The 11,909-nt window shown below is 39.7% G+C and overlaps 1 protein-coding gene across 1 annotated transcript; it reads right to left on the bottom strand.

Moving 5' to 3' along the window:
- Positions 1–939: 939 nt before the first annotated feature.
- On the bottom strand, positions 940–10,133 carry LOC100193462 (Putative 1-phosphatidylinositol-4-phosphate 5-kinase/ zinc ion binding family). Its single transcript, NM_001358738.1, has 11 exons — positions 9,518–10,133; positions 8,699–9,430; positions 8,454–8,607; positions 8,029–8,367; positions 6,817–7,617; positions 6,398–6,729; positions 6,190–6,316; positions 5,916–6,074; positions 4,418–5,794; positions 4,063–4,329; positions 940–1,472 (listed from the first exon to the last, which is right to left on the bottom strand). The coding sequence occupies exons 1-11, from the start codon at positions 9,763–9,765 to the stop codon at positions 1,218–1,220; spliced, it is 4,791 nt and encodes a 1,596-aa protein (NP_001345667.1). The 5' UTR covers positions 9,766–10,133; the 3' UTR covers positions 940–1,217.
- Positions 10,134–11,909: the final 1,776 nt, after the last annotated feature.

Genomic DNA, 11,909 nt, shown 5'->3' with positions numbered 1-11,909 from the left:
GAGTGTAAGATATTAGTACAAGTGAGGATATGGATTGCTTTGTGTGGGGGTTGCATAGAAATGACTCCTTTTATGTTAAATCAATGTATAATTTTCTTACGAATAATGACATGAAAGTTATGCAGAAATTTGCATGTGAAGTTTCTCATAAAATTTAAAGTTTTCTTGTGTTACTTGAAAAAGGAGTTATTCTAACTAAAGATAATTTATCTAAATGGAATTATAATGGTAGTAAGGCTTGCGAATTTTGTAGCAGGTCAGAATCCATCCAACACTTACTCTTTGATTGTCACTACGCTAAATTTATATGGCGTGCTGTTCATATTGTTTTTAGGATCCCCTCACCTACAAGCTATGTTCATTTATTCAATAGTTGGTTAAAACATGGGGTCACAAAAGTAATTCTATGTTATTAACCAGAGCGAGTTCTCTTTGTTGGGTAATTTGGCACACAGGGAATGACTCTATACTTAACAAGAGGAAACCAAAATCCTACTTGTAGGTTGTATTCAAAGAGAACACGTTACTAGTATGTGCTCGGTTGCAGCACATAGATGAGCAAAGGGAGCTGTTAGTTCAACATTGCCAGCATCTAGAATCACGAGCAAAGGATTTTTTGCTTCACGTGGATGCCCTTTTGTGTTTCTTCGTCTAAGATGAATCTTGTTTTGTCATTGACTTTTATGGTTGTAATAAACGTGGTCTGAGACCATTACTCTGAAAATACCGGAAGTCGGAACATTTTCCATTATCTAGAAAAAAAATACATAAAAAAAATAACATATCTTTTTTTCGAGACGCTACGAATATCTTAAAAAGCTAAAACATTTTATAATTTAGAACGGAATAAAATATAAAACGTAGAAAGAAGCGGAGTGAATAATTGTTTTAGACCTCACAAAGCAACAATGGGCAAGCTTCTCAAATCATATCACTGGTAAGGAACTCGCGAGTTCGCGTATTTTCATTTCCTTTGCAATTTCATGTTACAGTGTAGGGTATGTACACGTATTGACGCCTAACCTCTGCTTGGCTGGACAACAATCGCCACAATCTTCCACAGAGTTCATCCTGCCTGTTGTGAACAAAAACAGCATACAATAGGCACAGATGGATAGATCGTCCTAAAAGAAACAGAAGGGAGAGAAAAAGAAAAAGAAAACCGGAGTGGTCTTCCCTGTCGCCGCGCTTGGAATGGCCTGGATGCATTGTTGGCGTTACGGTGACCATTGGTCAGGAAGAGCCAAGAAGTACTTGGACATGGCCTTCCTGAACCTCTTCTTGTACTGGTCAGGAGATATAATGGTCGGCAGAACATCCTTGGAGCCACCAAGAAATCCTGTCGCCTTCACCCAAGTCTCTAGTTGTTTGTCCCAAGTGTATTGCCGAAGATAGTCGATAATCCCCATCACAAGCTCTTTCCTTTCTTCATCAATGCCGACTAGGAGAGAGTAGTCCATCACATCCACCGACTGTGGAAAAGGGGAATGCATGGCAGCAAAAGTTAGATAGTGACAACAGCGGCATCTGGGGCGTTTGAATGCACTATAGTTAATAGTTAACTGCTAAAATTAGTTAAAGACATCCAAACAGTCTAGCTAATAATTTAACTATTAGATATTTTTAGTAAGTTAGCTAATAGTTAGCTAGCTAATTCCGCTAGCAATTTTTTAGCCAACTAACTATTAGCTCTAGTTTTGGTGGAGCTTATGGTTAGAAAGAAACAACAGGATCTTCAGGAATCAACAGAAGAATCCAGATCAGGTCGCTTCTTTAGTGAAAGAACTAGTTGGTGCCCTTTTGGGTTAGTTGGGGCCTGTTGGGCTCAGTGTTGTGTTTAACCTCATTAGGTGGTTGAGTTTTTGCCCTTCTGCTCTCTTTTTTCTCCCTCTTTGTCTTCGTGTGAGTGTCTTGTAATTGTTTCTCCTCTCTAATATATTGGAGCGGCAAATCTTTTGCCCCTCCCATTCAAAAAAAAACTATTAGCTCTAGTGTATTCAAACACATGTTTGAGACTGCTTCAACTTCATAAAATTTGGTGAAGTTGATGAAGCAGGTCATTAGGAGCTTCAGAAAATCATGAACCTAAAGTTGCAAACTTTTAGAATATATTTAGACAAGTCATTTTGTTTTTCATTTAAATTAAAAATATTTTTAAAAACCATTTAAATTTATATTATACACCACAGTCCACAGCTTCATGTTAAAGCTGAAACTCAGAGCAGTGCCAAACACCCCCTATTCTAAATGAACATGCTACAAAGTTTGTTGATCTGACCAGTTTACTCAAATATCATCATCTGTATAAGCTGAACCATACTCACAAGATAGGTTAGATACAAGTTGTCAATTAGAATGACAACAACAAAATGTGCCGGGAATCGAATCAGCATATCCAAGTAGCCGGCAGGAAGCAGACTACTATCTGAACCATCGACAGTAGCCGCCACGTGAACTTAACCACCAAGTCTTGCTACACTGGCACCAAAATCACTCATCTGGCAACAGTGTATTTTTCAAAAACCAGTGCATTCAAGCTACCTCAACCTAGCAACCCCGCAGTTTGTTGTCTGCCCGGCCTGCCCCACATCCTAGCTACCAATTACAATTTATAGATTGCCACTGCAAATATGAAAAATAGACAACATTTGCCACTAATTATATATTATGCACTTCTAATGATGACCTTGCCCATCTTTTAATTTCTTTGCATTTTCATCAACTAAAATTTCTCTCTGCTAGCTACCACGCTATACCCTGGCTAGGGGCTACTTTCTGCTGTCTCTCCCTCCATACCACACTTGTGCAACCTTACCTCAACTGGCCATCAGGCTTGTGCATCCAAAAAAATGGATACATCATCCCCCTCTTACTCACTTTTGTAGTGCTACTTCTACATCTCTCCGCGATGTCACATAACTGAACAAAGGTTTGTCTCTTGTGTGTATGTGTGGTTTTGATTTATGTGCTATTTGTTATATGCACCTCAAAACACCAAAATGAAATATTGAAGTGTTTTCACAACTGAATTTCAGATGTTGCAAAAGATGCCTATTTCTATCTTTGTAGAAACAAATATGAATCCCAATAGAATCAATAGGCAAAGCCTCAAGTAATATTTCTAATACTGGTCATTCAATATTTCCTATATCAATTGGCTGCTTAGGATTTCTTGGAATACTGAAAATAACGGGGGAAGGTAAATGGGCATTTCTAATGTGTGAGATTGTCCAAAATTCAGATGCCCGAGCACATATTATAGAATTATAGGTCATAGTACACCAAAAGGAGGATTTTTTCTTGTTGGGATCAAGCACATATTATAGATCATAGTAAACCAAAAGAAGGATTTTTTTTGTTGGGATCATTGAGTCTAGCCTGTTATTGAGTGCAACCGACTATTGTACAAGCAAACCTTAGGTGCAAGCGTGCGAGTCTATTGGGCCTTTAGATTATGATCTAATCGTAGTTGCACATTCAACACTTAAACCCCCCACTAGCTCGCGTCATATTATACATGTGTTCAGAGGTGCAAACTGGTGAGGGGTTTAAGTGTTAAATGTGTAACCATGGTTGGATCACGATCTAAAAGCACAAGAGACTTGTTTGCATGCTTGCACCTAAAATTTGCATACACAACAGTCGTTGAGAGAGGGGGAGTTGAAACAGTACTCCCTCTTGACACTCACAGGACACACTCGTGATGGAGAAAAATATGTGCAGATCAGGCTAATCAGAACAGGAAACCCAGCAATGGTGCAGATCGCCAGGGTCAAGGTTAAAGTGCATACTGAAAATCAATGTACCGCCACATGTCCAGGGTAGATACTGGCATACTTTTCATGTCACATGACATAAAAGGATTACTACTTCATAGTACGAATTGTGATGAAGTGGAAATGAGTGCATGAATCAGTTTTGGAGCGACGATGTAAAATTAGCTATGCAACCAAGGTCACACAGTCCAGATAGAAATACTAGGTTGCTGCACCCAGGGGGTATGGTTTATATAAACTTCACCAATGAAATAAGATCTCACAGAAGTGTGAAGTGTCTACTTACTGCCAGAAAAGAAGTATCATTCCAGACAGCTCGTTCTAGCCTTCTTTTTGCTTTGCTTCCAAGAAAAATGGGCTTTGTGTGAAGTGTCTCTAACAGATTAAGATCCAAGAGAACCTTGTTGTTCCCTGAAGTATCAGGGTTGTAGCGGGAACGCAAAGAACCCTTTAGGTCATATATTCTTGATACCTTTCTCTTGAAAAATAGGTTTTCCATGACCATTACATCCATCTTCAGCTCTTTCCCATCTCTCAAATTCTTGGCAATGATCTGGTGCATAAATGCACAGTTATGTTCATTATGTAATCTCACATGATTCGATAAACACAAGAAGTATCAAAGTAGTAGCAACACGAACCTGATAAAGACCAAGGACTTTAGTGAGGCAAGTTGGGCTTCCAGATGATACAGAGTCTATCAAATATTTGAAATAATCAGCAGCATAATCCTCAAATGAATCTAATTCTGTCCGGGTCACTTGCTTTATCACAAATCTGTCATCTAGTGTTTTGGCAAAGTAGACATTACTCTTGCCACCTTGAGCACTCCATCGCTTGCAGCGACTTAAGGAGCGGATATAGTCTAGTTCATCTGGACAGCACTTTCTCCTGATTGCATCAAACTGCTTTGCAAAATAACATGTCACAGAAAATTTTGCTTTATCAACGGAATTTGAGTCTTCATCCTCAAAAGAAATAGTGAAATGGTTATACTTAGAATCATTTCTAGTTATAGGTTGAGGCTGATCAGAACCATAATTCAATAAATTAGATTCATTATTCTGATACAGAAGTGGCAACAAGAAGCTGTGATATTCTGGAACAGTCATGGCATGGGCTATCATGCTAGATGGTTCATCATCATAAATTGGAACAATAACACCTGAATCATTTTGTGACAGCAGCAACCGACTCTCGCCATGAATCATACCAGGAAGTGAGAGCTTGTTCAAGAATGTTGGTGACAGACCCTTACCAGTTCTCTCAATAGCCTTTGGGGGCCTTTGAGAATAAGATCTTCTTATACTAGCATTTGAATCATCAACATTTCTGGAACTTATAGCAGAATCAAACGATTTGATTCTAATGGGTGCTATAACCTTCTGGTATGCAGGATTATCCTTCAGACTAGCAGGTATGAATGAAACTGCCTCCATGCTACTTGATGAATCGTTAACAAGCTGACCAGAACCAGTCCATGCTAAGTCAATTCTATCAGAAAGATTGGAGGCAGAAGATTGTGATTTCTGCAAAGTCTTTCCAGCTTCTAGTTCAGCCAGCACTCCTTCACTCTGCATTTCATACGAGCCTGGGGCAAAGCTGATAACAGTTGAGACAGAATGCATGGATGCATCACCCATAATGGTGGTTTCCAATGCCAAATGTGAAATGCTAGTGTTGGTTTGTTCCGTCATAGGGGATGATTTCACTGAAACTGCAGCCACTTCCAACGTACTTGGTTGATTCTGTTCTAGAGAACTCTCAGCATTCAAATGTTTACCAGATGTCACATCCTTTGATTGTTCTAATGAGCTTTCAGTAAACTTCTCAGAAAATTGTGCGTCATTTGGCATAGTACGACAGTTCTCTTTCGTGAGGGAGTGCATCATGTACAGTCTGCGATCCCATACGTGAATATCATGTACAAGCTCTCTCCTCAGGAGATTGAGCTCTAGAACATCTATATACGGTTCAAATGTCTGCAAGTTATCTACGATAGAAAACGCTGATACAACCTGAAAAAGTAAAGAACAATGTTCTGGTCTGTAACTATATTTTCGATAGCAATCTACAAGAGAAGTAGAAAACTAGGTACAGTTCAATAGCAATCTATAAAAAAGTAGAATTTAAACTTACGTCATACTTCTTCCACTCAACTTTAACCAACTCCTTAAGATCAGCAACATGTTTATGCAAGCCTGACTTCATACCAATGTTCTGGTCTTTAACTATCTTTTCGATGCAGTCAAGTTTAGCAACGATTTCCCTATACAGATGTTCCTTCCTAGCGCATACCTGCAAGTTAAGTCATAAAAGATTACCTAGGGCAATACATCTCCCAAAATGATGTCAATGGGTTGGCTTTTAGAGCCAAATTAGACAAGCTTAGATAAAACTAACATAAACATACATCAACAGCTTCTTTGATGATCCAATCTTGAGCTTTTGGACAAGCAAAGTCCAGTACTGAGGATGGCAAGTTGACAGAAAGAATGTCTACTGGTGAATAACGGAAGACAGCAACCATGCTCCCAAGCCTGTTTGATTGAGAACGCTAACTGTTAGGTTGGTCATTATTAGATAAGAAACTGAATAGTATACAATAAGAAGCAACAAACCCATAGAAACGAAGGCAGTCCCTTTGGAGGGAGTGTCCACAGCAGGCAATTCGATTGGCTGTTGTGTGATTTGAAAAACTAAGTTCCAGAAACTTCCCAAAAGATAATCCACGTGCTGCATCTGACATGACTATCCTTTGTGTGGCTGGAGGAATTCCATCTTTTGGTTTGCACCTGAGACACCTGTGCCACATCCATACCTTCCCATCAAGCTCCCCGGGTAGCTTCACAGATGGAAGAGTTTTGACACTGATTGTGAGACTGCCTTGTTGATGAGTGTAACATCGCACATGAGATTCTGCAGGCTCCTTGCAGGATTCACAGCATGATGTCTGAAAATATAGTGGATGAAAAATAATAAGGTACTATAAAGCCTATATAATAGTTAACTAGCAGATTATGGATGACAACACAAGTACCTGAACAAATAAATCTTCACGAAAATACGTTCCAAGCGGCTTATCAAAAGTACCATAGAACTTTATACGAAATAGCTGAGACTGCTTACATACAATTCCTCTCAGAGGGCATGCAATTGACAAGGAAACCAAAATGCTCTGTGGACTGTCAGATGTTGGAAAATATTCATTGTGATTACCGTTGTGATCATGTATTGCTACAGAATCTTCATCTGAGATATGATTCCAACCATTATCCAAGTCAAGGACGTCATTATCAACCTTTGACATTCCACCACCTGCTTCATCTATGTGAACATTATTGGAAAAAAACAAATTTCCTGGTGTACTTTTTCTCGCACTGGCAAGTGAACTTTTAGGTGTCTGAACAGTCATGCATACAGGTGGCATACAGCTACTATACATTGAAGCTTCTGTGGAATAAGGGTATACATCAATGGTTCCACCAGTATATTCTTCCCAACTTAAGTCAGATCTTGAATGACAGTGTGCATGTTCCTCATGAATTATGTCATCTCTTGAATGAGATTGATTTGCAGAGCCATTAAGGCAAGGTGTGATGCATCCAGCTCCATAAGTTTCCCCTTCAATGGTTTGAAATTCAATCAAATTCTGCTGATAGTATCTTGAGGAAGAATTCGGCTTCTCAAGTTGAAGGTCTGAAGGGACTTTTGGAAGTGTTGCACCCTCGTCAGCAAGATATGAGGTTTCAAGTGACAGGTGGTATGCTGCAAATAAAGCATACTGTACAGCAAGTTTGACTTTCTTTAACTCTTCATATGATTTTCCTCTTAGAAGAACCTAGGAAAAGCATGCCATTTTTATCAGATATGACATGATCACAGTATAAACAAAGGCGTCACTTTTATCCTATGTGACATAATCACAATATAAAGGCATTAACTTTCCATAAACCAAATAAAATCATATTGTTGAAGGCGTAAATGCATGCCATTTTTCGGATATGGTATGATCATGATATAAACAAAGAGACCCAAAATAGTAAGTACCAAATATAGTAAAGGATTAAGACACTATTGAAACAAAGCATTTGCTATCCACCAAAGAAAATTCATTGCAATGCATTTAGAGGTGTAAAAATAATGGACAGAAAAGACAAATGACAGAAGAATTTAAACTATTTGGAGGAAATTAACAGTAACACTGAATAAAAGCTATATTTGAAATGCAATTAAATAATTTGATTATTACCGTGCACCCCAAGCGTCTTGGACAACCATCAAAAAACATCAGTGTCTTGACTGTGTTTTTGTTTGAGACCTTCGGTGATGAACATTCTGTAACTCTCTCAATCCAGAATGTTTGGCATTGTCCAACTCCTGTAGAAGTGATATTTTCAACAGAAGATGCAATTTGAGCACCTGTGCAGCGAGAAATTCTTTCCAGAAGTGATCTCTTGACGTTCAATACTAAAGAGATATCTTTTGCAAGAAGCTGTTGTGCATGCAATGGCACACTTTTCTCAACTAGCAAGACTTGTGGGCGTTGAGCCTCTATCTTTGCAACAGCATTCTTAAGATACTCCTTTTCCTGTACACATTGCATTTGAAAATCAATATTAAGAGCATATTGAGATAAATAAGCATGAACATGTAACTGGAAAATGATGATATGACCTGTTCAAGAATGCTGTTTATTGAAGCTAGTTTGTTCGTGACTTTCTGGTATTCTAGTGCTCCTCCCAAAAGAAGCAGCCTAGGGTTCTCATGTTTTGACACCATGCGTTTGTGTTTTACATTCTTAGAACAAACAACACCTTTAATGAAAGCACTGCAAACAGTTGGACAATCATTTAGCTCCAAAATACCATGGTGGAAATTTCATGTAATTCTTCAGTACAAGTTGTAGTCGAAGGGCATACCTATCATTTGGATTTCCTGATGCTACGCATTTGACTTTGACATAGTCTGTGGGATCCATGCTACCACCTTTGCTCGTGTCTGGCCTGACAAAGGTAGCTGCTTGCCAAGCTAATGAGGATACTATGTCTGGCCAGCCATCCACAGGATCAATGCCATGTCCTTCGAGCAATTGTGAGACGAGAGCCCTGAAATGCCCATGTAAAGCACTCCTCAAGAACTCTTTGTGAGATATACTATGTTTTCCTTTGATCCCTAACACATCATCATCATCTTCGCCGTCACAATAATCATGGTTAATATGTCCAAAGACCTTCCCATCACAAACATCATTGTCATCATCCTCATCATATTGAAAAGTACCATTTTCATCCTGAGGTGGTGGAGGATACCAGATGTGTCTACTCTCAAAATCAATTGGTTGCACATCATATTTCCTCTCTTCATCATCATGCCGAGGTGAACTCATAAAGCTAGAATCAACATCATCTGATCCCCGGCAAGAATTCCAAGGATATCTAGGAGAATGGCAACCCTTCCTTGAGGGAGGACTTGTGTCTCCTACTCCCAATTGTTTGATAGGACTATCTAATGGGCTCGAAGTCCCTAACCTGAAGGTATACATCCTACTAATACTTGTGCTCATCGAATCTGTATCAGAAGTGTCTTGAGAAAACTCACTCTGTGGGGAAAAGTACCTATCCGAATCATCACCATCTTCACATCCAACGCTCCTGCGCCCAGTAATTTCAATCAGTGAAAAGTCTATCAACGAGTTATCCCCTCCAAGGCTTAGGCAACCAAGAAAGTCAATTGCTCACCTCGGGGTTGAGCACCGGAGAGGACCAGGCGACGACATGCGCCACCAAGCAGCTAGTCTCGGCGCAGGCGGCGTAGAAACACGCTCTGGTGGGGACACTGGAGGCCCGTTGTCTCCGAGTCCGAGCCCACGCTGCTCCACGGCACTCCCTCGGCCTCCGTTAATAGGCCGAACGCCGAGGCCGCCGCTGTCCGTCATCGCAAGCACAGTCACCCAAGAATCGGACTTCTGCGCGACGGGCACTCCCATAAAAGCCCCAGAACAGCTAAAAAAGGCTACAGGAAACCCCAAGTTGGAAGTTCTTGATCTCTCTAAACTCTACACCAAAACCATCCACAAATCACAGGATACGTCCACACCAAACTGCAAACCTATGATTCGTTAGAGGGGAACTAAAAGGGACCCCGGGAAGCGTCTAATTCTAGCGTTCCTTGGCTCCTGTGTAGACGAGAAATTCCGTCGAGAACGTGGCGCGCGAGGAGGAAGCATGGCCCAAACCTCTCCAATCGAGCAGAGATGGGACTAGGCTGGAGGCAGCGGAGGACGAGGAGCGCGAATGGAGCTTGCAATTGGGGAAGGAGGAGACGGTGCCCATGTGGGAAGGAGGAAGCTTGTGCTAGTGCGGGAATGGAGGTAGTTATAGAGTAGGGGAAAAGGTGAGCGGGTAGAAGGGAAAAAAAATGTTAGGTGGGTGCTGCGGATTTTCTTACCGTTTTCTCCTCCCTTTTTAATTCCTTTCTTTTCCCTCGCCTTTCTTCTGTATCAAAACTTATTTTGTGTGACTTATTTCTAATCAAAGCGCGATTATATTCCAAAACAGAGGCTGTATTCATGTAATCCTGATGCACATGGTGTATATATTAAGACTATGTTTGTTTACCCTCGAGATTATATAATCCAATTTAAATAAGTTAAGACAAACAAACAATTCAGATTATTAGATAGATTATGGTCCCGTTTGGTTTGAGGGACTAAAGATTAGTCCCTCCATTTTAGTCTCATTTAGTTACTAAAATGCCAAACAGTAGGACTAAAACATGGACTAAATTGCTTTAGTCCCTCAAGATGTGGCTAAAAGGGACTAAACCATATTAATTCCACATTTACCCCTCATTTAGTTCAATTGTACTAATAGCAGGAGAATGTTAAAGTCATTTTAGTCTTCTTATGAGTCATTTAGTATATTCTTACTAGTTTTAGTCACTAGAACCAAACACGCTATGGACTAAACTTTAGTCCTCTAACTAAACTTTAGTCCCTAGACTAAAGAAACCAAACATGACCTATATAATCTAGATACCTACATTATGATGATGATAATCTATAAATAGGTCATTAGATGATTATACAACCTATAAACTGGATTATATAATCCTGAAAGAAAATAAACAGTGAATTATAATCATCTATCTAAAATGTCCATTGCTGACATGTGTATTTTGCAAATAACACCCTCTACTATTATTTTTCTCCACTTCCACCCACTCAGGAGATGTTATTTGTAACATACATAGAATAATAAGGGAAATTAGATTTAAAATAAACGATCATAATTCAATACATGCATCATGTGCACCAAATGTGCACCTGATATCTTCTCCCCGTATTTATATTAGGTGAATGTTTTCTTTCTATTATAAAAATGGGTCGAATTCCTTGGGAATGTGTCCCTCGTCTAAAAATGCGTTAATTTGGACATAGCCAATAATAACATTAGTTTATATTATTAAATTTTGTTTGTGCGACATTAGAGAATATGTTATTCGTCAATTCACACGACACATCATAAAACGTACTGATCATAATTATAAAATTGCTATTATTTATTATAATATGCTATATCAATAATTACATCTGTTTTAAAAAATAAGACGAGAGAATGTCTTCTGTCTTCAACCTCCTCTCGTCCTCGCAAGCTTCTCCTTCTTCATGGCTTACTCAATATTGCCCGCCACCGCTAGGCTCACACATAGGTGTGCCTAGGCCACCGCCACACCAACCAACCTTTTACTCCTACACTACCACCAATGCGCCCCCATGCCGAGGTGTCCAGGCTACCGACATCATACTGACAAAGCTTAAACCACAAAAAAGTCAATGAAATCTGTCTTTGAAAACTTGCAACGAAACTAAACTCACTAATGATCTAATGCAAAAATGTCTTGCCAATTCATCATCAAAGGAACCAGCTCAAACACCCAACGCGTTTAGGAACCTGCGCAGCAAAATACCAATATCACATGTTAATTACACGATCAACACTTGAGGCTCCCTGAACCCTCATGCACAGTGATGGAGGTAGAGGTGGGGCAGACAGGGCTCGAGCCTCGTACCGTGTTGGAACTTGCTCTCTGCTGCAAGTAGACCAACAAGGGTGAACAGTGGTGACAACA

The sequence above is a fragment of the Zea mays genome, chromosome 6 (assembly GCF_902167145.1).
Source record: "Zea mays cultivar B73 chromosome 6, Zm-B73-REFERENCE-NAM-5.0, whole genome shotgun sequence".
Taxonomy (NCBI): Eukaryota; Viridiplantae; Streptophyta; class Magnoliopsida; order Poales; family Poaceae; genus Zea; species Zea mays.
This window is presented reverse-complemented; position numbering and strand designations above follow the sequence as displayed.

Coding starts and splice junctions, on each gene's coding strand:
- LOC100193462 (NM_001358738.1), bottom strand. CDS start 9,765: ATGGGAGTGCCCGTCGCGCAGAAGTCCGATTCTTGGGTGACTGTGCTT. Junction 7,618..8,028: donor CAAGACGCTTGGGGTGCACG/GTAATAATCAAA, acceptor TGCTTTTCCTAG/GTTCTTCTAAGAGGAAAATC. Junction 1,473..4,062: donor ATGATACTTCTTTTCTGGCA/GTAAGTAGACAC, acceptor CCTTTTCCACAG/TCGGTGGATGTGATGGACTA.